General features: G+C 46.8%; 1 protein-coding gene across 2 annotated transcripts in view; it reads left to right on the top strand.

The window, feature by feature from the left end:
- Positions 1-23,311, top strand: part of SCAF4 (SR-related CTD associated factor 4) — an 872,346-nt gene that overhangs the window by 44,377 nt on the left and 804,658 nt on the right. For both annotated transcript variants that reach the window (XM_085623106.1, XM_085623105.1), the window contains exons 3-4: positions 8,122-8,166; positions 11,300-11,461. In XM_085623106.1, the coding sequence (XP_085479232.1) occupies positions 8,122-8,166; positions 11,300-11,461 (207 nt within the window). The remainder of the gene's footprint in view (positions 1-8,121; positions 8,167-11,299; positions 11,462-23,311) is intronic.

Here is a 23,311-nt window from a genome sequence, read left to right as displayed (position 1 = left end):
CCATGGTCTGTAGGAGTCAAAGAAGAGGGATGGAGGGGAAACAAGAACATGAAGATGGAGGATATTGCTACCTTGTTCCCCGTGTTGTCACAAAACTTAGCGGTCTATCCTGGAATAGTATTAAATATAGAAACCAGACATCCTCATTATTCCGATTCAGATTGATGCCAGGTCCTCTACCAAATTTTACAGTGATTTGCTTGGCATGGTGTGGCAGAAAATGAAGTGTCCATACAACTCTGAGGTATAGCAGGATGGGGGTTATCTGTTTTGGCTAGGATAGGTTGGGCTTCCTTAGCCCAAGGTTTGTGACCACGTGTTGAGATCAGCTCAAATTCTACCTAAACAAAAGCTTCAGGCAAAGACTATCACACTTTCAAGTATGACAGTTCAGCGGCATACAGAATTTTAATGAAATCGGGAAATATTTCTTTTGACAGTGGCTTGATAATGTGGTTCAGTTTATCCATCTCTGAAGGTCTGTGCTTAATCTCTAGTGTGTCTTAACCAATATGTATCAGTCAGGTCTGTGAAACAAGTGTCTTTTAATTTCTTCTGGTAGGGGGTTCTAGGTTGGGGATACCAGTGGTGTTCATTGCAATGATACGCAGCTCAGCCAGGAAGGCTTCAAGATATTTGGGCTCTGTATATTCTGCGGGGTTACCATATTTAATTTAATGGCATATTGTCTCATTTTGGACCACAGGGCTAGGAACCATTTCCTTTTTTGTTAGTTTTGTGGAAGAGGTCTGCTGAGATATGTACAGGATCATCTTCCAGCACAATACGGTTGTTCTTTTTCCTCACCATTTGGAATATGTGTTGTGTATGTTGATGCCCATGGTCACCAGCTCTGAAGTAGTGGGGACGTTTTATTTTTGTTGGCTCCCTATGAAATTTGAATGGTACCTGAAAGTGAATCTTTTATAACCTCAGGTGAGATTTGTGTCATTGGGTATCTTGTTTACCATTCCTGTAGTTGCCGGTAAGCACTTTAGAAAACAGGCGCTGAGGGCTGGGCAGCCTGAAGACATGGAATCAAGGGAAACTGATGTCCAGGCAAGTAACTCTAACAGTATGCAGGGTTACAATCGATCAGTCATTCGCCTTAGCAAGCACTGTTCCAGGTTGCCCGGCTGTTATAGTGCTATGAGCTTCTTGTTGTCAAAGGGTCTGCGTGTTTGAAGGACAAACTGCCAATGGACACCATTGTAGACTTTCTGGGTTGGACTATTCAGCGGGCAAAATGTATATGGTATACTGCTAGACCAAAGCTGTTCTTTAGGCACCTCTGGTGTTCCAGAGTGCTGTACTCTTATGCCTAGTTTAATCGTCCGTATCGGAGCAGGTAGTCAAGTGGACTTCATGCCATGAGCTTGCATCTATTCTTTGAGCATGCCATGGCAGAAGGGCCTGGGCAGTGTCCTTATGTTTGTCATGTTTCCAATGATGCAGTATGTGGTTAGGTGACTTGTGACGTATATATGGTGCCTAGGTGGTGCCTTTGGATACATCGGGTGCTACTAGAATATCTGCTCAGCTATGTTTTGACACCAGTCACATGTATTGCAGATTCATTTGGGGTCCACTACTACTGGGGGGCCTAAGAGGAGAAGCACAATCTTGTACCCACCCGGCTTTCATCTCTTGTGAGCCATCAACCTCCAGACAATGGAATCTGGTCCAGAGCATCTCCTAAGGGGCACTGTAACGGTGCTTCCTATTTCCGCCATTGCAGCACTTTCTTTAGCTATCATGTTTTGGCTCAAATGTGGCTCCTCGTCAGTCTGCAGGCTTGTTACAGCTTGATTGGGTCTGCTCACTGCATTCTAAATGCAATTTTCTCTGGAGAGGGCTGGGTGCAAATTCTGACTGCAGGGTCCATGCAGCTGTTGGGCGATAGGTGTTTCTTCGGGCAGACTCGGTCTGCGGGGTGAAAATCTTAGGTGTCACCCCCCCTATCATTTGGCCCGATTTATATTTTGATATTCCCCCCCCCCTCCCCCGTCTATCAGCTGGCCCATGGGCCATGCATCATTTCCATCACAGCACAAATTTCTGTTGCTTGAAAAGGGAACCGCTATCCTGCAAAAGCTTAGCTCCACCCTAGTAGCAGATATTTTGATATCTGCATTTAGGTGTGAGATCGCCCAGTAACTCAGATAACGTCCTTTCTCAATTTCTTTGGGGTTAAGGGATATTGTTGGTCCTTTCCTAGATGCTTTGCCGGTCAGCTTTCCCCTTTCTTGAATTGGCTATTTCTACTTCATTATAGTTTCTCCAAGAACTTTGAGGGTATCATCCCATAGTGTCTGCAGTTTGACCTCTGCCAGAAAGTAGTCGTGCTCACCAGAAGCATTGGTGTGGGTGAAACTTTAGAGACAACGAAAATCGAGGTGAAATGCATTTTTCTTATTGCTGAGAATGACCTTTTTGCTTAAGCTGTGTTGCTAGTAATCTTCCAACCTTTCCGTAATTCCTCCATGTGCACATTGTACGAAAGGATATTTTGCTTTAGTCAGTTTACCACGCTTGGTTACGAAGAGAGTTTTATTGTAATCTGTAATGTGGCCTTTACTAGATCGATCCAGCAAGCATTTTTTTATTGCTTGTTTCATCCCAGATCTGGGAATCTCATAATGCCCATCCCTTATATAGGACTTACCTGCTTCCCTTTGATCTCTTCTGAGAACACAGACCCTTCATTATCATGTAGAAAGGAGACCAGATTGCTGTCATTTTCATGGGCTAGCTTTTCAGTGGCAGCACAACCAGGGCCAAGCCCAACATGAGTTGTATAGGTTGATAGTCTGAGATTTCACCACTAAGGATGGAGGAAGAATGTCTTCAGTCTGAATTACACCAGTGTTAAAGACGTTTCGAGAGTCTAGACAGGTGTATATGCAAAAGAGGACGTATAATCATCTCAAGGCTCGAGTTGTCCCCATAGTTTTACCAATGCATGGCCCAAGAGCATGTTAAGAAAGCCCCTCCCATAATGTCTGGTTTGTCTGCTATGTCAAGTATGTTGGTGATAGTCGTATTCCAGTCCTCACCAGTTACTACTTGGTCTTTCCCAAATCAGTGATGAGCGGAGGATTCATTTTTGCTACCAATACAGGCATATTTTGGCCAAATACCCAGTGTGGTGCCCTGCACAGCCACATTAGTGAAAATGAAGTGCCTTGGTGTTCTCTCTAGGTCTTTAGCAATCTCATAGAATTTGATCTGCAGGAAAAAAGCCATTCCCTCTCCTAAAGTTGATGCTGTTTAATTGGTAGGAACTATGTTGTGGGTGCTGCAGACATACACCGCCTTACCAACCCAATTCCTTTTTAGATTGGTGAACTCCGATAGTTAGGTTTTCCTGCTGGCACTCGGGTAGGTAAATTTCTTCTCTTACTATAGTGTGCAGGTCTGTTTCCATTCAAGGTCTTTATAATGTGTCTGTTCCGAGATCGTACCTGCAGTGGGTTTTCATGCATACATGTGCAGCGGAATTAGTGAAGTGGATGCAGAACTCTAGAACTCTAGTATAGGTAGGTGGCCCCAGTGGGGCACTGAATTATGGGTAGCTATGGACTAGTGCTTTTTTGTTTGCATTGTAGTAGTCAAGAATATATATATGGGAAGAAAGGGTTTCCTCAACTGGGAAAACTGAGTAGCAATGTGACCAAGAGCAGCGAGGGCCAAGTATCTGCTAAAGTCTACATTATTTATTTATTTTTATTTTCAACAAAGAAAAGACGCATTGAATTGGGGCAAATAGGCATCATTACAGTTAGTTGGTTTCTTAGAGTTACAGGTGAGGATTTCTATTTCCAATCGTACATTAATGGTTATGTAGTAAAACAGTGTGTGTTTATCACATTACAACGCTATTGACACTCTCTGTACAATACTTCTTGATCTTGGGGTATTGTTGGCAAGGTACATAGTCCTCCTCTATAGGTGTTACACCCCTGCCATAGCCGTATCCACTTTTTTGGGCATCCCCTACGTACATAGTCTTTTCCGCCACCATAGCCATGTCCATATCTCTAAAGTCCATATTTGATATGCTTCTGCCCAGTAGTCCAGGTGGATCATTAACAAGTAAGCTGCACAACTGAGACCACGTGGCTCTCCTTGCCGAGTAACAAGTATAGCTAACTTGCAAAAGGATGTTCTCAGCAGGGAGTTAAATACTCCTCTGATGTGGCACCTTAACAAAAGGCACACTGTCTGGTAGTGTTAAGTGGCTTTAACCACACTTTTATCCTATTTCCTTGGTTAAAATGTGCCTTTGTCAGTGACAGTTATAAGGGATGGTCTGTCTGTATTGAGTAACACTTAATTGAAGTCAGACTTGTGTTCATGAATCCATCAAAGCAAGGTAGTCCGGATGCTCCATCTGGTAGTAATTGAATGAGCTAGTAGTGCGTGGGCAAGCTCCGTGGTGCTGGTTCCCTAGAGGTGTCAATGTACCTGCCCTTCTGTGTGAAATATCTGTGTCTCAACCCTTAGACCAGGACCCATGTCAGTCCCATTCCTCCAGCTGATGAGCTTGTTGATAAATTAGGTGCAGCATCTTCTCAACACTAGAGTCTGATGCTCCAAATGAGTAATTTGGGTGCAGTAGTATTGCAGTCCTGATCTACCATTAGTAAACTGTGGTAACCACATATTTCACTGACTGCTATAAAACCCCAAGAAAAGGGCTGACAAAGGACTAGAATATCATCTCTGACCATTAGATGTTTGCCATTCAGTAAGTAATCAGAGTTGAGAATTCTACACAGCTTGGAGGCAAGGCATGTTAATGGTGTTGAGGTTAACTTAGTTGTGTTTAGAAAACCCGTAGGTCCTGCTGCTCTTGGTCTGATGGGTGAGACCAGCCTCACTTATTTACCTTCGCTTAGACTGGCAGTCTGGGTACAGACTTGAGCAGAAGGACCACAGGAGTTGACAGCCTTATAAGACCAGTGTTACTTTCATGACTATGGAGACCATTGCCAAGTCCTTCTCCTCCAAGATCTCGATTGGAATTGATGATAGATGGGGATCGTGTACTGTGGACCCGGTTTGTTTCCACTGTTGTGGTGATCTCCACACGACTCTGCTGTGACTGGCTGTCCTCGGTCTGCAGCAGCCTTGGCACTTGTAACAGGGAGTCAGATATGACCATAACCGATATGTAAGGTAGAAGATGTTTGTTACAAACATTGACCTACATAAACAGTAGAGAATAATGGTTCCTATGATCTCCTACAGTCCATCGTGGAGGTCTCCCGACGTCTGGTTCCTCAGGACCCCCCAGCACTCTATCTTGACCATGATGGCCCTCAGGAGAATAAAAAAGGTACATCCAGAGTATGTGGCTTACTTGTTAATGTCTGTCATCCCTTCACCCTCAACCGTGCTTCATAAAAGAAAACTAAATTAAGAAACTGCATCAGGTTCCCCTAATCTTGTAGTGCAAAATGATTTAAGTGGCAAGTAGTGACATGTCCCACTTTGAAACCATCGATAATGAGCCTAACTACCCTGAAAAGAAACCTCCACTTCAGTGGCCACTGTAGTATCAGATCCCAGGGTACTTACCTAGCGCCTCGGCTCGGGAAATGAGCGGTGGCCGTTCGGACCCCAGCTCCTTTCTTTCGTGCCTCGTTGGCTACGCTCTCCTGCACCTACCTCCTCTGCTGCTCCTGAGTCCTGCTCTTGTCTCATCTCTCTTCCTTCCGTCTCAAAGCGTGTGGAATAGTGCCTCTTTTTGACATGGTCACCCCCACTTGTTGTCTGGCATCTGGTGCAATTTTGACTGAAGTGGACTGAAGTGTACTGGTTCCTGTTATCCAGGTCCCCAGCGCCAGATCTTTCCTTAAAATTGATTGTACAATTATTCCCCATTCTGCAATACCTTTGGCACCCCTGTAAGTCTCTAGTAAATGGTACCCCTCGTACCTAGGACATGGGTACTAAAGAGGGTCCCTAAGGGCTGCAGCATGTATTGTGCCACCCTAAGGGACCCCTCACCACACTCATGCAGACTACCATTACAGACAGCGTGAAATGGTGCAGACAAAAGTGAAGGCCCAACATGGCGCACATCCTGTGTGCCATGCCTGGAGACACAGCATGCAATATATGTAAGTCACACCAACAGCAGGCATAACAGCCCTAAGGCAGGCTGCATTATATTACATGTGTGGACTTCTCTGCATGAGCAGATATGCCCCTGTGATGTGTAAGTCATTGCAAGTGAGCAGGCAACCAGGTAAGACCTCTTGAGTATATGCAGTGGGCACTGGTGATTGAGTTCCCCAGCTACATGATGGCTTCACTATAACCAAAGGTGTTTTATATGAAGCACCTTGTATTACTAAACCCCCACTGTTTCCAGTGATGTATTTATTAATAAATGCACTCAGAGGGTGGCTTAGGAGAACCTCTTAAAGCAGACTAGTCCTCTAGTTTGCTTGCTGACTGGTACTGTCCTGCCTGCCACCACAGAAGCGCTTCTGACCCCATACGAAATGAGTCCCGCTTTCAGAGGTCAGGAACAATGCTTGGCTGGCAGGAGGTATTTACACCTCCTCCAGCAGGATGGCTAGTAAATCAGTATTACCCCATCCCCAGACCTGGGAGATGCCACCCCTTCCTTGAGGCCCATTGGGCACCAGGAAAGGCAGGAAATTAGTTATGCGTTGAGGTGTCGCGCACACTCTGGTCAGACACACCCCGAAGATGAGCTGCCTGATGAGCCCACTCTAGGGAAATTCTGCCATCTTGGTTATGGCAGAATTGGGTTCTCTGGGACAGAGTTATGCCCACTTCTCTGTGGAAGTGGTCATATAGGGGGCATAGTGACCCCAAGGGTAAGTAGCACATTGGCTACTACTCTATATTCCCCTAACACCCCATAATTGAGTATTTACTTGGCTCCCAGACTTTTCTCCAAGTCCTGCTTTGTAGCCTATTTCTAGGTGGCGCGCTCCTTTGCCAACGGTGTAACACACAAGGCTACCAGCCCATTCAGCACCCGTGCTCCTGAACACACCAGGACAGGTAAAATCGAACTACTGGTGGAACTTGGAACCTTGGCCCCTTAACACCTCACGACCTAAAGGGGACCCTCGAAATCCCCTTGCAAATTCCTGTATGCAGTTAATGTTTTTGCTCCATAGGAAAGCATCACTGTGGAAAATTGTAAAGTAATAACTTGAAAAGTACTTAACCAGTTACGATGCTCTTGGTGTTGAAATGTATACAAAATTTTAAATTTTTTATTTTTTCAATTGGTGTGGATCTCCTTGAGGATGGATCATTTATTGACTCTATTTATGCAACAAATGCCTAACTCTCCCCTCTGATAAGCCTAAGCCTGCTCGACCACACTACCGCTTATAGAGCACCTTCGGATTGTTAAAGCAAGCACCTGTCCTGTTTTATGCAGCATACCTCTTTTTGGCATACTATATAAAGAGTCTGCTTCCTACAGCTCACTACTTGCTGGTTGCGTTGTTAAAGCTCTCCCTCCGTCAATCCAGTCTGTCTTTCGCTCCTGGGATTCCTCCAGCGGTCACATTTTGCTTCCTGCGGTCTCCTCTACCTTTCTAATGCTGTCAGAGTCCTGGCATGCCTCTCCTATTGCAGCTCTTGCTTACAAATAGGTGTGGCTGACCTGGCCATTAGAGCGTTGCCTGGATCGGCTCTAGGGTATTTAGTATTGGCCACGACGGGGTTCTCACCCATCACCATAGTTCCAGGGCTACAATGCCTTTTTTTATGTGTCTTCTGTGTTTTGTGGGAGTGGAGAGGGAAACAGGATGTGCCTAGAAGTGGGATGGAGACGGATTAGGCTTTCTGGCCAGATGGCCACTCCCTTTTAACAACCACCCAGAGGTGTTCGTGGCTCAGTTGGGACAAGGAGGGAAGAATACAAGGACCTGTATGTTCCGGTTGGGGCTGCAGCATAAGCTACCGAGGCTGAATATAGAAGTACCACAATTACAGGTAAGAAAAAGCATTTATTGTGACTGAGTAATATTAGTTTAAAATAGTAATGGAGAATTGTTATATTTTAACGTGACCATATTTTTAAATATTTCCCCTTTGTATTTTTTTTTTAACTTTCTATAGCTATACAAGCATGTCGTCCAAATTGTGGAAAAGTTCATCAAAAAGGTAATTATGATCATATGTATATCTTTCCTCAGTGGTCAGAATGCTGCAGTTCATGGGAATTCCAAGCACTTTGCAAATGTCCTCTATTGCATTCCTAATAGGAGTGCTTAAAAGAGTTGCTGGGAAAATTGACGTAATTAACCAAATTAACAGCCACTTGAAATGCATGTTAAGCACATTTTACCCTTTTGAGTCTGGGAGTGCTTTTGTATTTCGATTGGATGGAGAAGCAGCAGTTATGATTTTTATAGTAGATGACACTTAAATACGAGATATGAAAAAGCTTTTCCATCAAATCCTGCACTCTAGTTACCACTGGTATTTGCTGAATTTTTTGAATACTGAATAATTGTACTCGAGAACTTGATTCCAAAGTCTGTATTTCATCTCTTTAATCATGCCATTATAAAATCACATTTTCAGATATTTATTGATTCATTAAAAAAATCTTACAATGAAATCAGGCAAGCAGCTTTGAATACTCACTTTAGTGTTAAACCAAATGGCACAACTGTATTATATTTTGTATTTTCATTTTGCATAGTGCTTCATAACCGTGACCAGACACTGAATCGTATTATTGGATGGATAGCTTATGGAATGCTTGGTTGAAAGAATGTTGAATTGCACTCTGGCCTACATGAAGTATTTTAGTGGAATGCGTGGTGGCAGAGTGGCGTTTTTGTTCTGACTTATGAAGCTGTGTTAACGGTTATAGCAGGGTGCAGGTGAGTGAGGCAAAGATCGCATGAGCTTTTTATTTTTTTTAAATTCTTTTTATTTGCATTTTCAACAAGACAAACACAACTCACTGCAGTGTAACTGTAAAATGAGATTGACAGCACAGCTCCCCACCAAAACAACATTATCAATATTACACCAGGGTGCCAACCTGTCATTTCTCAGTAAGTCTCGCACGGTCCTCCCACCCCCGTCCACACCCAGCCCGCATTGTTCCCACAGCACAGTCGATGACAAAAGATCGCATGAGCTTTAATACAAATTATAATATTTTTATTGCAAGGTAGTGGGTTATGGGTGATTTATGTTCAGTGGTGAAGTGCATAACACGTGATGATGTGAAAATGTATCTGCACTTCTTGTTTATAGTCCTATTGTGTCATTAGTTCACTTGTTACACCTGTTAATTTTGGGAAAATTCATCATATCAAAAAAGATCAAACTGTGTGAGTACTTGAGATGCAAAGGGACTAGCAACATGATAATTTGAGCACTCCTTCATAGATCAGGATATTTATCAATCTATCTGCTGAAATGGGTCCACAAAAGCAAAGTTTGGCAATGCAAATTTAGAATAGCCAAAAACAATTGGATTAGTTGTATCTGATTTAAAAATCTTTAGGGCATTGTAGCTATTGCATTTGCATTGTTAGTAAGAACCAGGATCTGAAGGTGGACTTAAAAATTATGCAAATTTCTCCCAAAAGTAATCTCAGATTGTCATGTAGAGTATATTGCTAAGTACGTTTCTACAGTCACCACTCCTCTTTTCCCAGGACATTCATGTTGATGACATCTGCTTCTCACTACGGATCAATACACTAATTATCTTTTTCTAGACTCTTTAACCCTGAACAGGTGTATAATAAGGTCATGTGTCTGGCCACAGGTCTGGTTAATTATGAACAACAGTAAACATTTCAATGGCTTTTTAAAAACTTGAAACAAATGCCCAAAAACAATAAGTGAATCAAGAGCATCAAACATTTTAGTGTAATTGTTGAGCAGTTCCTGAGGAACTTGGCTGTAAATTCAGCATAGTAGGCAGTGGGTATACCTATTTCGAACACCTGAGGAAGTCAATCATGCAGGAGTTAGTCTACAGAAGGAAGGAAGAGGACTCCCCACTCCCAGCACAAAGGGTTCGTTAGGGAATGGAGTAAGGAAAAAGAAACTATCGCACACCTAAGGCAATCCACAGTATTTAATTCAGAGCCTTCAAACGCTTTAAAAGCCCAGACCATCTTGTTTATACATACATTTTTCAGCAGGCATTCACCAGTCCATATTAGAATTCAATTTCTCAATCGTTTAATTGTCAATCTCGGCACCACCCCAAATTCTGGCAACATCCAATGGGACATGGTGGTGTTGATCAGCTTTCAATATATTAGCAAGATTTTTTTTTTGTTTTTTTTACATAAAGCATTGGCAAGCAGTCTGCATCACATGCCTAAATTGTAACTGTGAAAACCTTGTAAATCAGTTCAGAGTCTTGCTGAAGTTGCATAAAGGATTTTAGTGTATTGCATCCCCGTGTGTTAGCTGAGATCTTAATCGTATCCCATTTAGGAAAGCCTAGTAGGTGTTTCAACTTGTTCAGCCCACCACATGTCCATAATGGAGTATACTCTGTTTCACAGTCCCTTGAGTGGTCAGTAAGCTGGCTCACCCGCCCCTCCTTTCATGAATCACCCGCTGGTATTACAGCTGCCATTGTTAGTCTGCCACTCTAAAACTGTTCTTGCTGAGTTGCGAAGGCCCACTCATTACCAGCTATGATGCTCAGTAGTATTACACACACATGGGAGTACAGTGCCTCATTTAACGCACCTCGGTAGAGTGTGGTCAGACAGCCTCTAGCCTGCCCCACTTAAATAGGTATTCTTTCTTTCCTTGATGAATCTGACCAAAGACTTAATTAAACTTGTGCATGTCACTTGATTTGGACTGCTTTATTTTGGTCCAGTTGTGCTTTTGAAACCTTAATAGAAAAGTTCTGTTAAAGCAATTTGTCCACTTAATTTCCCTGTGTGCCACTGAATTGTACTCTAATTGTTTTTATTGTACTTGTCAAAAATCAACACAAACTTATCATGCAAAATATATTCTTTTAATATTCAAATCTGCATGTTTGGCAGCCTAATTTGTCCTATTAAATCCAAATATGGTTGTGATTTTAGGCTGCACCTAATGTTTGTTTTCATTTTGGGTTCCATAATAGTGGTCATCATGTGGGGTTATAAAGAGACAACTTCAAATTAACGCACTACCATTGCACACCAAAGTAAGATTTTGTTGCATAAGGAAAAGTAAGGCATCAGTGTTTAGAAGACTAAAGAAGTATTGAAATTGAATTGAAAGTATAATTTCTGTCTGTTTCTTTTTTTAGTGCAAGCCAGAATACAAAGTACCTGGACTATATGTAGTTGACTCTATTGTTCGACAGTCTCGGCATCAGTTTGGACCTGAAAAGGATGTTTTTGGGCCAAGATTCATTAAAAACTTAACTGCTACATTCCAGTGTCTCTATCTTTGCCCTTCTGAAGATAAGGTATTCCCAGGCAGCAAATTTAATGCATTTTAATTGTCTATGGGTGTGCCTATGTAAGTAAATTAGAGTATGAAAAGTGTGTATGTATGTTATGTCATGTTTATATAATGTGCATTGTCCCATTAATACGCTTTTGCATTGCTTCCTGAGTCTAGTATCTTGTTGCTGTTGCATCAAGGATTACTCCGTAGACTGGAGTCTGGTTTGTTTGTGAGGTTGTATTGTCATTTGTATTTGTGGTTTTTATTGTGTATGTATGTGTTTATAATTTGTATGTTGGTTGCCGTCAGGGGGATTTAAATTCCAGCTTACAAGTAGTTGCTGTGGATATGTATTGAATATAGGGTACTCTGACATATCGTTGGTCAGGGTAGCTGAGAGGAGGTAAGAAAGTGCCCTCTATTAGCATGGTTGCCCCCACTGTTTGCTAAACTGCTCATATACATTGAGTGTGCCCTGGGCTCCTGCCAAACAGATACCCAGGGCCTATGTTCTCTCCCTAAAACTGCATTGAAAACAAAACCCAGTTGGCACTCTCTGACCATAGGTCAGCCCCTTGTAAATGGTACCATAGGTACCAAGGTCATTGTGGCCAGGGAAAGCATCGAAGAGCTGCAGCACTTATTGCGCCACCCTTGGAGGTCCTGTACCTTTACACTCACACACTGCCTTTGCAGGCTGCGTGTTTTGGTGCAGAACAAAGTGACGAGTCGACATGGCACACATCCCTGTGTGCCATGGCTACAACCCACTGTCCTGGCATAGATCAGCCACCCCTCTAGCTTGGTCCACTATACCAGTGGTGAGGGTACAGGTGCATGAGCCCTGTACCCCTAAAGTGTATAAGTCAATTCTTAGACATTGTAAGTGCAGTGCTGCAATTAAGAGTGTATGGTGCTTTGAGTTTGTCATTACGAACTCCACAGTACCATAATGGCTTCACTGAAAACATGGACGTTTGGTATCAAACTTCTCAGCACATTAAATCCCGCACTGGCATCGGTGTGGGTTTAATGAAAAATGCACCCAGAGGGCATCTTGGAGATGCCCCCTGAAAAACAACCGAGCACTAGTGTCCAGGCTAAGTGACTGCTCACTATCTGCCACCACCAGACATGTTTCTGGACCCCTTTGTCGATAGCCTGCTGCTTTCGGGGGTCTGAAACAATGAACATCCTGGGATGAGGTGCTAAGCCTCCATCGCCAGGATGGGCAGGATCTACGAAGGGGAAGCTTTAAAAGATTACCGCCTTTATGAGCTTTCCCGGGCCTTATGCTGCTTCCAGCAACTGGTTCCCACCGGTTCTGACCCCCGCTTTTGGCGAGATAATCGGCTGGAAAAACAAGTGAGGAAAGGGGGTGAGCCCACTTTTGCCAACCTCACCCCTCTGGTGGCGGAGGCAAGGTGAAGCACAACTCTGTGCCTGCCATCTTGCAGATGGTGGGGACCCAGCCAATGAAAGTGAGGCATATGCCCCCTCCCACTGGAGGGTGGCATAATAGGGTGTGTACCCACCACAAGGAAGGGACCCATTGATCCCAATCTTTTCTTACCTGTAACACCCCTAAATCTAGTATTTAGGGGCACCCCTGAACCTTGCCTCCTCATATAAGAACTAAGAAGAACGACCGAGGAAGCCGTGCTAAAGCTAAGAGGAGGAAGACGCCCACTGACTTGGCCCCAGCCCCACCGGCCTGTCCCCACCTCGAACCTGCGGAAGCGAAATCCTGGTGTGTCCTGCAGCCAGCAGCCTCCAGAACCCAAAGGACCTGCCCTGCCTTCCACCCCTGAGACTTTGTTTCCTGTGAACACGCGATTTGTTCACCCACAGACTCTGGCTCCGGCCAAATCTGCGAGTCTGCACACTATGCCCACGAGGAGGTCTCCATGGCGGTCCTTACCTGAGACCTGGGTATCTCTGACCTGCCTCAACCCTCTCCACTATGCCTGCAGTCTTTTTCAGGAGAATCCCTCCGACTGGAGCTAGTAAGAAAACCAGATGCCTAACGACACCCTAAAGTCCCACAGCCTTGGGTGGTCCTACCAATGATGTCCTAGCATCCCCAAGCGTCCCAACTTATCTCTTCAGCCGGTGGTCACCTCCAGAAGATCTTTGTCCCCGAGCCTGCAGTCTTTGTTAAAACTGGATAATTCCCATTGAAATCGACATGGCACCCTACTATAAAACAGCACCCTGCATCCCCTGCGGGTGTTCTTTGGGTGCTAACTTTGATCCCCCTTTTCCCTGAGCCTAATAACAGGAGCTTTGGTCTCGCAACCCTGTTGCTCGTGAGCAGCCACCAACCGGAGGTCCCCTGTCCCCAATTGGAAACATTGGTCCTCGGCACTCTGCACCGGGCTGCCCTAGTGACGCTGAGGGTTCTTGGAGTGCATCCTCTATCCTTGGGGAAACCCTTGTTCTAACCACAGAAACTCAAACCCCATTGAGAGAATACTTCTATTCCGGGGTATAATCCTCAATAGTCATAAGCACTAAATCGCCCCCCATCCCCGGCTACTCCATCATTAGGCAGGACAGACCCGACAGAAGAGGGGGCGGACTAGCTATGATCTATAAAAATGAATTTAAACTCTCCCTTTTAAATAACACGGATCACTTGACATTTGAATACCTTGGCGTTGAACTCGCTGTCAAGGGATCTTCTGCTATTAGACTACATAACATCTACCACCCTCTGGGTGTTCCTCTCCGCCGATGAATTATCCGACCTTCTCACACACGCCTCCCTTTCTGCCTCGAAAAATTTCTTTTTACGAGACTTCAACATCCACTGGAATAATTCAGTGGATCCCACTGTCATGCGCCTCATTAACCTTCTTGAGGTGAATGACCTTCAGCAACTATGCCACAATCCAACCCATATCAAAGGGGCCACTCAACGCGATCATTTCCAACACAGACTTGGCCTCCCTTTCCAACATCATCCCCATCGACTGGTCTGACCATCACCTAATTCTGTATGATTGCAACCAGTGCCCTACTCCCTTCTTCAGCAACTAACAAACCCATGAAGTGGACCAGAAACCTTAAACAAGACCCCCCTCCCCGGCAAACTTTAGTCTAAACTCCAAGCTCAACTTCATCTCACACCTCTCTCACAAAATGCCAACTAGCTCAGTGAACACTTCAATAAGACCATTAGTGATGTCCTTGACCAAGTCGCCCCTCTTAAAGTAAAACAGCAAAGAAAAATCCAATCCTGAACTCAAAAACGAAAGAAGACAACTTAGACTTTCAGAAAGAATATGGAGACCACACCCCTCACACTCCCATCTTGCCCTCTTCAGAACTGCTAGATCAACTTGTAAGAAGCACATTTTCAAAGAAAGGGCATCTTTCTTTCGAGCACAATTTGATCGTGCCAAAAACAGGCCCAGAGAGCTGTTAAACATTATTAGAAAACAAATGTCATCTGCCCCTCCAGAGCGGACGGCCTCAATTGAGGAAATTGCCAACTTCCTCTCGGATAAAATTGACCAATCCTTCCCTCAAAACCTGGTCCTCGCCAGCCCCTAATATGCCTTAGACATAGCCATAGACATGCCCCCCTGTTTGGCTACATCCCTTCCACCTACCCATGTAAGAAACTGGCTCTATATATACTTCACCAAAGTGAGGTACAGTGTGTATGGAGTCCAAGAGTCCCCAAAGGTAGGCAGAGGTTAAAGTTAGATAGAACCTTTCTCTCTAAAGTGGTAGCTTGGTCGAGCAGTAAGGCAGTATCAGAGGACAGTGTTAAGCATCTGATGTACACACTCAGTCAGCAAATTAATTCACACACAAGAACTGAACTCCAGGCCAATTGTTGTATAAAAATATATTGTTTATTTTTAGAACCAAGCAAGCCTGGTACAGGTAAGCATTAAATACTTTTCAGTAATAAGTTACTGGATATAGAACATTTGAAAAAGGCAATAGGAATTGTTCTTAGTTTGATTTACAGGGGAGCAGTTGTATGCAACACTTAGCAAATGCAGTACATTTAAATGAATAGGCTTTTTCAACAAATTGCAGATAAGTTGCTTTTACGTTACTTTTTCTAACTCCGTGCTGGATGCCTATATTCAGCACTGGGAATGTGCCATGTCGACTGTTTTGTTCTGCACCAAAGCACTCCGTCTGCAAAGGCAGTGTGCGAGTGTTGGGGTACAGGGCCTCTGAGGGTGATACAATAAGTGCTGCAGCCCTTAGATGCATTCTCTGGTCACAGTGCCCTGGGTATCTGTGGTACCATTTACCAGGGGCTGATATGTGGCAGGAGATGCCAATTGCGTTTAGGCTTCAATGCAGTTTTAGGGAAGTGATATAGGCTCTGGGTACCTGATTTGCAGGAGGCCAGGGCACACTCAGTCAAAGTACATCAGCAATTCAGCAAAAAGTGGAGGCATACCATGCACGAAAGAGGGCACTTTCTCACATCCTCCCACTCAACTACCCATCCCAACTTCAACCCAATGTCATTCTTTCGAACTTGCAACTGAAAAATAACGCCTCCTGGTATAATTTCCGTCCTATGACTGAGCTCGAAGTCTTTAACATCATTGCTAAACTAAAGCTTACCTCGCACACCAAAGACTCACTCCCTTCTAACCTAGTTCACAATCTTCACTACATCATTGCCCCTTGTTGGACTAAAATCATCAACACTTCCCTTACCACTGGATGTGTCCCCGACACCCTCCAACTTGGACCAATTACTCCCATTCTTAAAAACCTCACTGCTGACCCCAGTGATCCTAACAACCTCCGCCCCATCTCTAACCTCCCACTTCTTGCTAAAGCCCTTGAAAAATGTGCATTGCCTCAGTGGTTAATCACGTAAGCAATTTCAACTTACTTGACTCCTTTCAATCCGGTTTCAGGAAAGGCTGCACTACAGAAACCGCCATGCTGAACATTGTGGATGACATCCACAGTTCCCTAGACAATGGAGAGGCTTGCCTTCTAATACTCCTCGACCTCTCTACTGCTTTTGATACAGTCAACCATTCTTCCTTACTTAATTCGCTTAAAGTGCGCTTTGGCCTTAATGGTTTGGTCCTCAAATGGTTCTCTTCTTTCCTCCAGCACAGAGCACAACAAATAAAAATCAACGCCTGCCTCTCCAATCCTGCTCTATTCTCTCCCCCTCTCTTCAACCTCTTTATGGAACCCATTACCCTCATTTTGAAACAAGCTGGAATCAACTACCACCTCTATGCTGATGACACCCAACTCTACTACAAGATTAAATCCCATTCCGATGTCCTTCATTTAAACAATACCCTGAGCAAAATCCAATCCTGGTTCTACTCCAACCATCTTAAACTGAGCCCTAATAAAACTGAAATTATTATTTTCTCTCCCCATCCAAGGCTGGATCTCAATGCCCTCAATTGTCAGCTCACCTTATCTGACTCTGCGAAATCCCTATATTTCACTCTTGACCAAAACCTGGCTCTTAAGGACCACATAAACTCTGCGAAAGGAGTACTTTTCACTGTCCGACACCAAGAAAATCAAACCCTTCATTGCTCTAGACGACTTCAAATGGGTTGTCCAATCACTAGTCCTCTTTAAACTTGACTACGGCAACGCTATCCTCACCGGAACCCCTAAAGTACACCTAGCCCCCCTTAGAGCTGTGCTCAACTTGGCGGACAGGCTCATCACCGACTATAAAGGAATCAACCACTTCTCACTGGCCCTTAAATCCCTAAATTGGCTGCAAATCAAAGGTAGATGCTTTTATAAGACTGCCTGCATCACGCACAAAGCTCTTCACCAAGAATCCCAGCTATACCGAACAAACAAACTGAATAAAGCCTGCTGCTCCAAACTGATGAGAAGCACCACTGCAGTCCTCGTCCCCCGCTTCAAAAAAAGAAAACCACCCAATTTCGGTCCTTCTCCGGAAATGCCCCGAACATCTGGAATGACCTCCGGAGGGGCTTGCGCTGTAACCTATCCTACCTCAGCTTTAAAAAAGACCTACAACTTCACCTTCTCAACGAATATTGGGGTCCATAATCATTCCTATGACCTTGCTTTCTGTTTCCCCTACATTGGTTATATTTGTTTTTCCTGGCCCTCCCTTTTTTTTTTTGAATATATTTTTATTAGAAACCGTTAGCACACAATAAAAAACATACAAGGGCCTACAACCATCAGGGCCGGCCGCTATAGAGCCCGAGGGCCCGCACTGTAACGCCATACATTCAAACGAACCAGAGGCGAAGCACCCGGTAGTCCGTAAGCACCTATAACAGGCCATGGCCATAGGCCAGGAGCAGTTTAAAACAACAGTTTCATTTTTTATTAAATATAAAACACACTCAAGGCAATGAGAGTCCGAAATAGCAGCGTGCTCTTCCCAGGACGGGGAATAAGATAAAGTGTCCAAAGCGATTCTGGTCCGGAAGCGGTAAAGGGGGGCAATGGGAAAACAAAGCATGGAACACACCTCACACCCTCCCGCAGAATGCGCGGCTAGAGGGTCAAAGCAATATCGACCTCTAATGGCAAAGGCGGGGTGCAGATACGACCTCAATATAAATTTCACGGACCCCATACCCTACTCCATTTCCCTGGCTTACCTCTCGCCACATACACCGTCTTTTCCCTAAACATACACCAATAAATATTCTCCTTCCGTACCTCAATCGTGGGTGGCCTCGGGGAGCCCCATAACTGCGCAATGTTACGCTTAGCCACCATGTACCCCAAGGTCACCCACTGCGTCTGTGCCGCAGTACAATCATTCGGTTCCCAAACATTCAACAAACACCTCCTAGCCTCTGGCAACTGGGCCACGCGCGTGACCTCCTCCATAACAGTGTGGACATCGTTCCAAAATCGCACAACCTCCGAACATTCCCACAAGATATGAAGAAAGGTGCCCGGTAGGCCACATCCACGCTTACACAGTCCATCCATCGAATAACCCATACGCAGCAAACCGGGCCCCGTGACATACACTCTATGAAGGATCTTCAGCTGAACAAACCGTAAGCGGGCCGGGATCGCCACCTCCTTCGGCGAGGCCACCGCCGACACCCAGTCCTCATCATCCAGTTCCAAGCCATCGCCTGTCCATGCCTCCCTCAGACGGAGCAGCAAGTCCGCACGATCGTAGATGAGTTTCTTATAAATCAGAGAAATAGTGCTGTCTGGCACGTAGCCATCCAACACTCTATCCTCCAGTCGGGAATACTCTGGGATGGCAGCAGCGTCCGGAAAAACCGAACACAGCGCATGGTGGACCTGAGCATACCGGAAGTACTCTCTATCGTTTAAGTTGTATTCAATCTTGAGCATTTCGAACGTTTTGAAAGATCCCTTCGCCCACCTTACATATACCAATCATGTCCCATTTCTCAAAGCCTTTCGATCTCCATAAACAGCCCAACCGCCCAGAGGCATACAGCGGCGTCGCCCGAGTCAAGCGATCCCTCCACCCCATCGCAGCATTCGCCGCGTGCCACACACGCACCGCCACCCGCGTGGGTCCCGTCAGCCGCGTGTCCGGGGTCACCGAGTACAGCGCCCTATTATAATCCCCACCCGGGAGCAGGAATTTATACATCTCGAACGCCGGGTTTAAGGCAGGACCATATATCCCGTGGTTCACTGCCGCCAACTGAGACGCCCAATAGTATAGTTTAATATCGGGGAGGGCGACCCACCCCATCGTACCAAGGGAGCGTCAACTTGGCGAGAGCAATCCGCGGCCGCCCGTCCCAAAACAGTTGGGCGCTGAAGACCCTCAACCTCCCGGAAATAGCGGGCCGGCACGACATCAAGAGTATTTTGCAAAGCGTACAAAAAGCGAGGCAGCGACATCATTTTAAACAATGCCGCCCGTCCAAGCGGCGAAAGCGGAAGTCGTCGCCATCTTGCAACGTCGGCCTTCAGTCGCTGGAGGGGAGGGAGAAGGTTTCGCTCATAGCGGACCGCGGGATCCAGTGAGATAAAGATTCCCAAATATTTGAACCCCAGGGTAGCAAGCTGAACAGGGCAATCTTGCGGCAGGAGGGGGGCGTCCCCCGAGAGAACGTAGACGCACGATTTGGCCCAGTTGATGACCAGGCCGGAGTTGCGGCCAAAGGAATTCAATACGTCCACCAATACCATTAGTGTCTGTCGGGGGGGAAGTGAGAGACAGAAGGATGTCGTCCGCGTAAAGGGAGACACGGTCTTCGAACTCCGGCGTCCATCTAATGCCTCGCAACGACGGCTCCCAACGCAACCAAGCGGCGAGAGGCTCCAAAGAAAGCGCAAAGAGAAGGGGTGATAGCGGACATCCCTGTCGCGTACCCCTCCCCAGTGCGAAGGGAGCCGACACCCCACCATTCACCACCACCTGAGCCAGTGGGTCAGCGTATAGTAGTTTTACTCAACCAATAAACTCCGGGCCGAACCCAAATTTCGCCAAAACGGCCCAAATATATGGCCACTCCAAAGTGTCGAACGCCATAGTAGCATCTAAAGATGCCAAGATGGCCGGCTCCAGTATAAATTCGGCTCTAGCAAGCACACCGTGCAACCGCCTCAAATTTAGGGCGGTATTCCGATGGGGTATAAAACCGGACTGATCCTGATGAATCAAGTCGCCCACGACCCGAACCAGTCGGTTAGCCAACACCTTAGCCAGAATTTTGGGTTCTGCGTTCAACAGCGAAATGGGCCTATAGGAGGCGCAGCGGTCTCGCGGCTTCCCTTCTTTGTGTATCACCACTATGGCGGCGAGGCGTTGATCAGGGGGGAGGAAGCCCGCCGCAAGTGCCGCCAAAAACATGTCTCGAAGATACGGCGCTATCTTATCAGGACGCAACTTAGAGTTCAATGGGAAGACCATTAGGACCCACCGCCTTACCAGACGCGATCGAGCGAATGGCCAAAGCGATCTCATCTGACGACAACTTCGCCTCCATCAATATTGCATCCGCCTCCGAAAGGGTTGGCAGTGCGATGTCTCTAAGCAACAGATGAGAATCCTCCTCCAAACGCACAGAAACCGGAGAGTATACCCCGCGGAAGTGATCCGCGAAGCAGTCAACAATCTCCACAGGGTCAGTCACACGCACTCCATCCATTCTCTCCACAACGGGCACCACCCTGCTCGCTCTCTCCTTCTTATCCAACCAAGCAATCAACTTTCCGGCCTTATCCCCCACATCATACAGTCGCCCTTGCTGCTCTCTATACATCCCTTTAGCAGCTTCCGTGACTAGCGCTCTATAATCTAATTGTTTGAGGCTGAGAACATGCAATTTCTCATCAGTAACTCCACGCTCCAAGTCGTCCTCCATTTCAGCTATTTCAGCCTCCAGGCGAACCACCTCAGCTCTCTTGCACCTCTTAGTATGAGAGATAAGGGACAAGGCCTGTCCCCTGACCACCACTTTATAAGCCTCCCATAGGGAGACGGCCGACGACACCGACCCCACATTATCAGTTAAGTAGTGATCAGTGGACTTGACCAGCTCCGCGCGGATCTTAGGGTTACGAAGATACCAGGGGCTAATGGGTGCCACTCTTCCCTCTGTCCCAGGGTCAACCCTCAATTGCAACCATATAGGGGAATGGTCAGAAATACCTCGGGCTACATGACGCACCTCCCCAATCATCCCAGCTTGGGTCGCCGGCATGAGCATATAGTCAAGTCTCGAGACTCCCATGGGCCCCCGAGTGAAAGGTATATTGCGCTTGCCCCGGGTGCATCAATCTCCAGCAATCTACAAGTCCCAAAGTGTCCAAAAAACCCCCCAACCAGGCCTGAGCCCTAGGGAGATCCCTGGGGGGGTGACTGTCCTCCAATCCAGAGACCACGGCATTAAAGTCTCCACCCAACACCAAACCCCCCCCCCCAGGGAGCCCCAGGACCAAACGCCCCAAGTCAGCAAATGTAGCCGTCTGCAACCCCGGGGGCACACACACAGCTACAAGCGAAACGGTCCTGCCCTCCCATCTCCCCACCCGCGCCACATATCGCCCCCTATCATCATGAAGCACCTCGTCCACTTCCAATGGGAGGGAGGTCCTAACCAAAATGCCCACTCCCCTAGAGCCAGAAGTGAAACCAGAGTGAGCGGCAAGGCGATAGCCCCTCCTATTTAGGGCCTGGAAGGAGTTCCCAACCAAATGTCTCCTGCAGGAAAACTGTCGGGCGAGATCCGCTTCAAGAACTGCAACACTACCCCGCGCTTGATCCTGTCCCCCAGACCATTCACATTCCACGAAAGGATTCGCAATCCCCTACCCCCCATCCCACTCCCGCACATGATACCCACATCCCGGAGAGCACAACCCGGAGAAATCAGCAAAAAACTTCACATTGCCCTGCAAAACGAAAAAACAACCATCCCCAACAACCCCCCTCCCCCACAGTCCCAAAACCACAACTCCCCCCTCCCTGCACCCCTGCTTGAGCCCGAACAGCCCCCCCAACTTGCAGTGTGCCTGTCGCCCTAACATATACCACAAAAGAACCCCAGAAGGAGGAAAAGACCCCAATAAGCTCCCCACAACCCCCAGACATTTGAAGGGCATGATGTGCCGGATTAGAGTGCAATTGAGCCAAGGTGCAAAAAATAGCCAGTCTAGTCCATCGCCAGGAACCAAGTTCTAGTCCTGCTCCACCACATCCCGTCCGCTCTCCTCCGTCCGACCGTCTCGATCCTGTCCCCGCGGTAGGGCATCCAACCAGTCACCAACCGCCTCCGGTCGGTCAAAAAAGTGGGAACGACCCTGGAACTCAACCCGCAACCTCGCCGGGAATAACATCGCATATTTCAGCTCCATGTCCCTCAGGCGCCGTTTGACACCCAAAAATCCCAGCCGCTGTTTCTGGACCGCTTGCGTGAAGTCCGGATAAAAGCTGACATTGGAGTTCTCAAACTTCAGCGGCCCAGCCACCCTCGACGCCTGAAGGATAGCATCTCTATCCCGAAAGTTTAAAAAGTCGGGCGATTATAGGCCGCGGGGGAGCACCCACTTTGGGCGCACCACCCGGAATCCTGTGGGCCCGCTCCACCGCAAAGAACTTGCTCAATCCCTTGGGCGCGAGACGATTGATCACCAGATCCTCCACAAAAAGATCAGCAGCAGATTCCTCCGATCTTTCCGGCACTCCGATGATACGGACATTGTTCCGTCTAGCCCTGCTTTCCGAATCCTCAAGTCGACGATCCGTCTGGACATTGGCAAGCCGCAACCTACGGACCTCCGTCTGCAGGGCGGCCACATCCACAGTTAGGCTCGACGCTGCTTGAGACAAGGAGTCGACCCGCTCGTTGGTTTTGGACAGGTCTGCCCTGACCAAATTCACATTGATCAGGACCGCGTCCAACTTATGTGCCAGGGTATCAAATCGCTGACCCACAGCAGCCTTCATCTCCTCAATGGCGCCCATGACGTCCTGCAGGGTAAATTCTGACGCTGGGCCCACAAGCTCTTTAGACCTCTCAGGCGATTTATGCAGGCCAGCAGGGGATCCCTTTAGCTGCACATAGCGCTCCATGTTGTTGGCCTGAGCATAGGATCCCCTCCGGGTTGACTTGGGTTTCGACTGGTCTCCTTCGAGTCTCGCCGCCATCGTCCGGAGGCCACCAAGGTTGGCACCCGCCAGCGCCAGGGACAGGGACCAGTTGGCTAATTGAAGCAGACACTGCAATCGCAGACAGGAAGTCCGTGTATAGTCCGAAGATCAGGCCAGACACTCCGCTGTCCGCGCTCCTCAAACACCAGGGTCCCTCAGCCGATCTCAAAAAACAGACTTGAAAACGAAAGTGAAAGTGCGGGGCACGGGGCAAGTCAAGCCCAGCATGCCGCTGTTGTTCACTTCGTA

The sequence above is a fragment of the Triturus cristatus genome, chromosome 8, assembly GCF_964204655.1.
Source record: "Triturus cristatus chromosome 8, aTriCri1.1, whole genome shotgun sequence".
Taxonomy (NCBI): Eukaryota; Metazoa; Chordata; class Amphibia; order Caudata; family Salamandridae; genus Triturus; species Triturus cristatus.
Note: the sequence above shows the minus strand (reverse complement) of the source record. Positions and strands in the feature narration are given on the sequence as shown.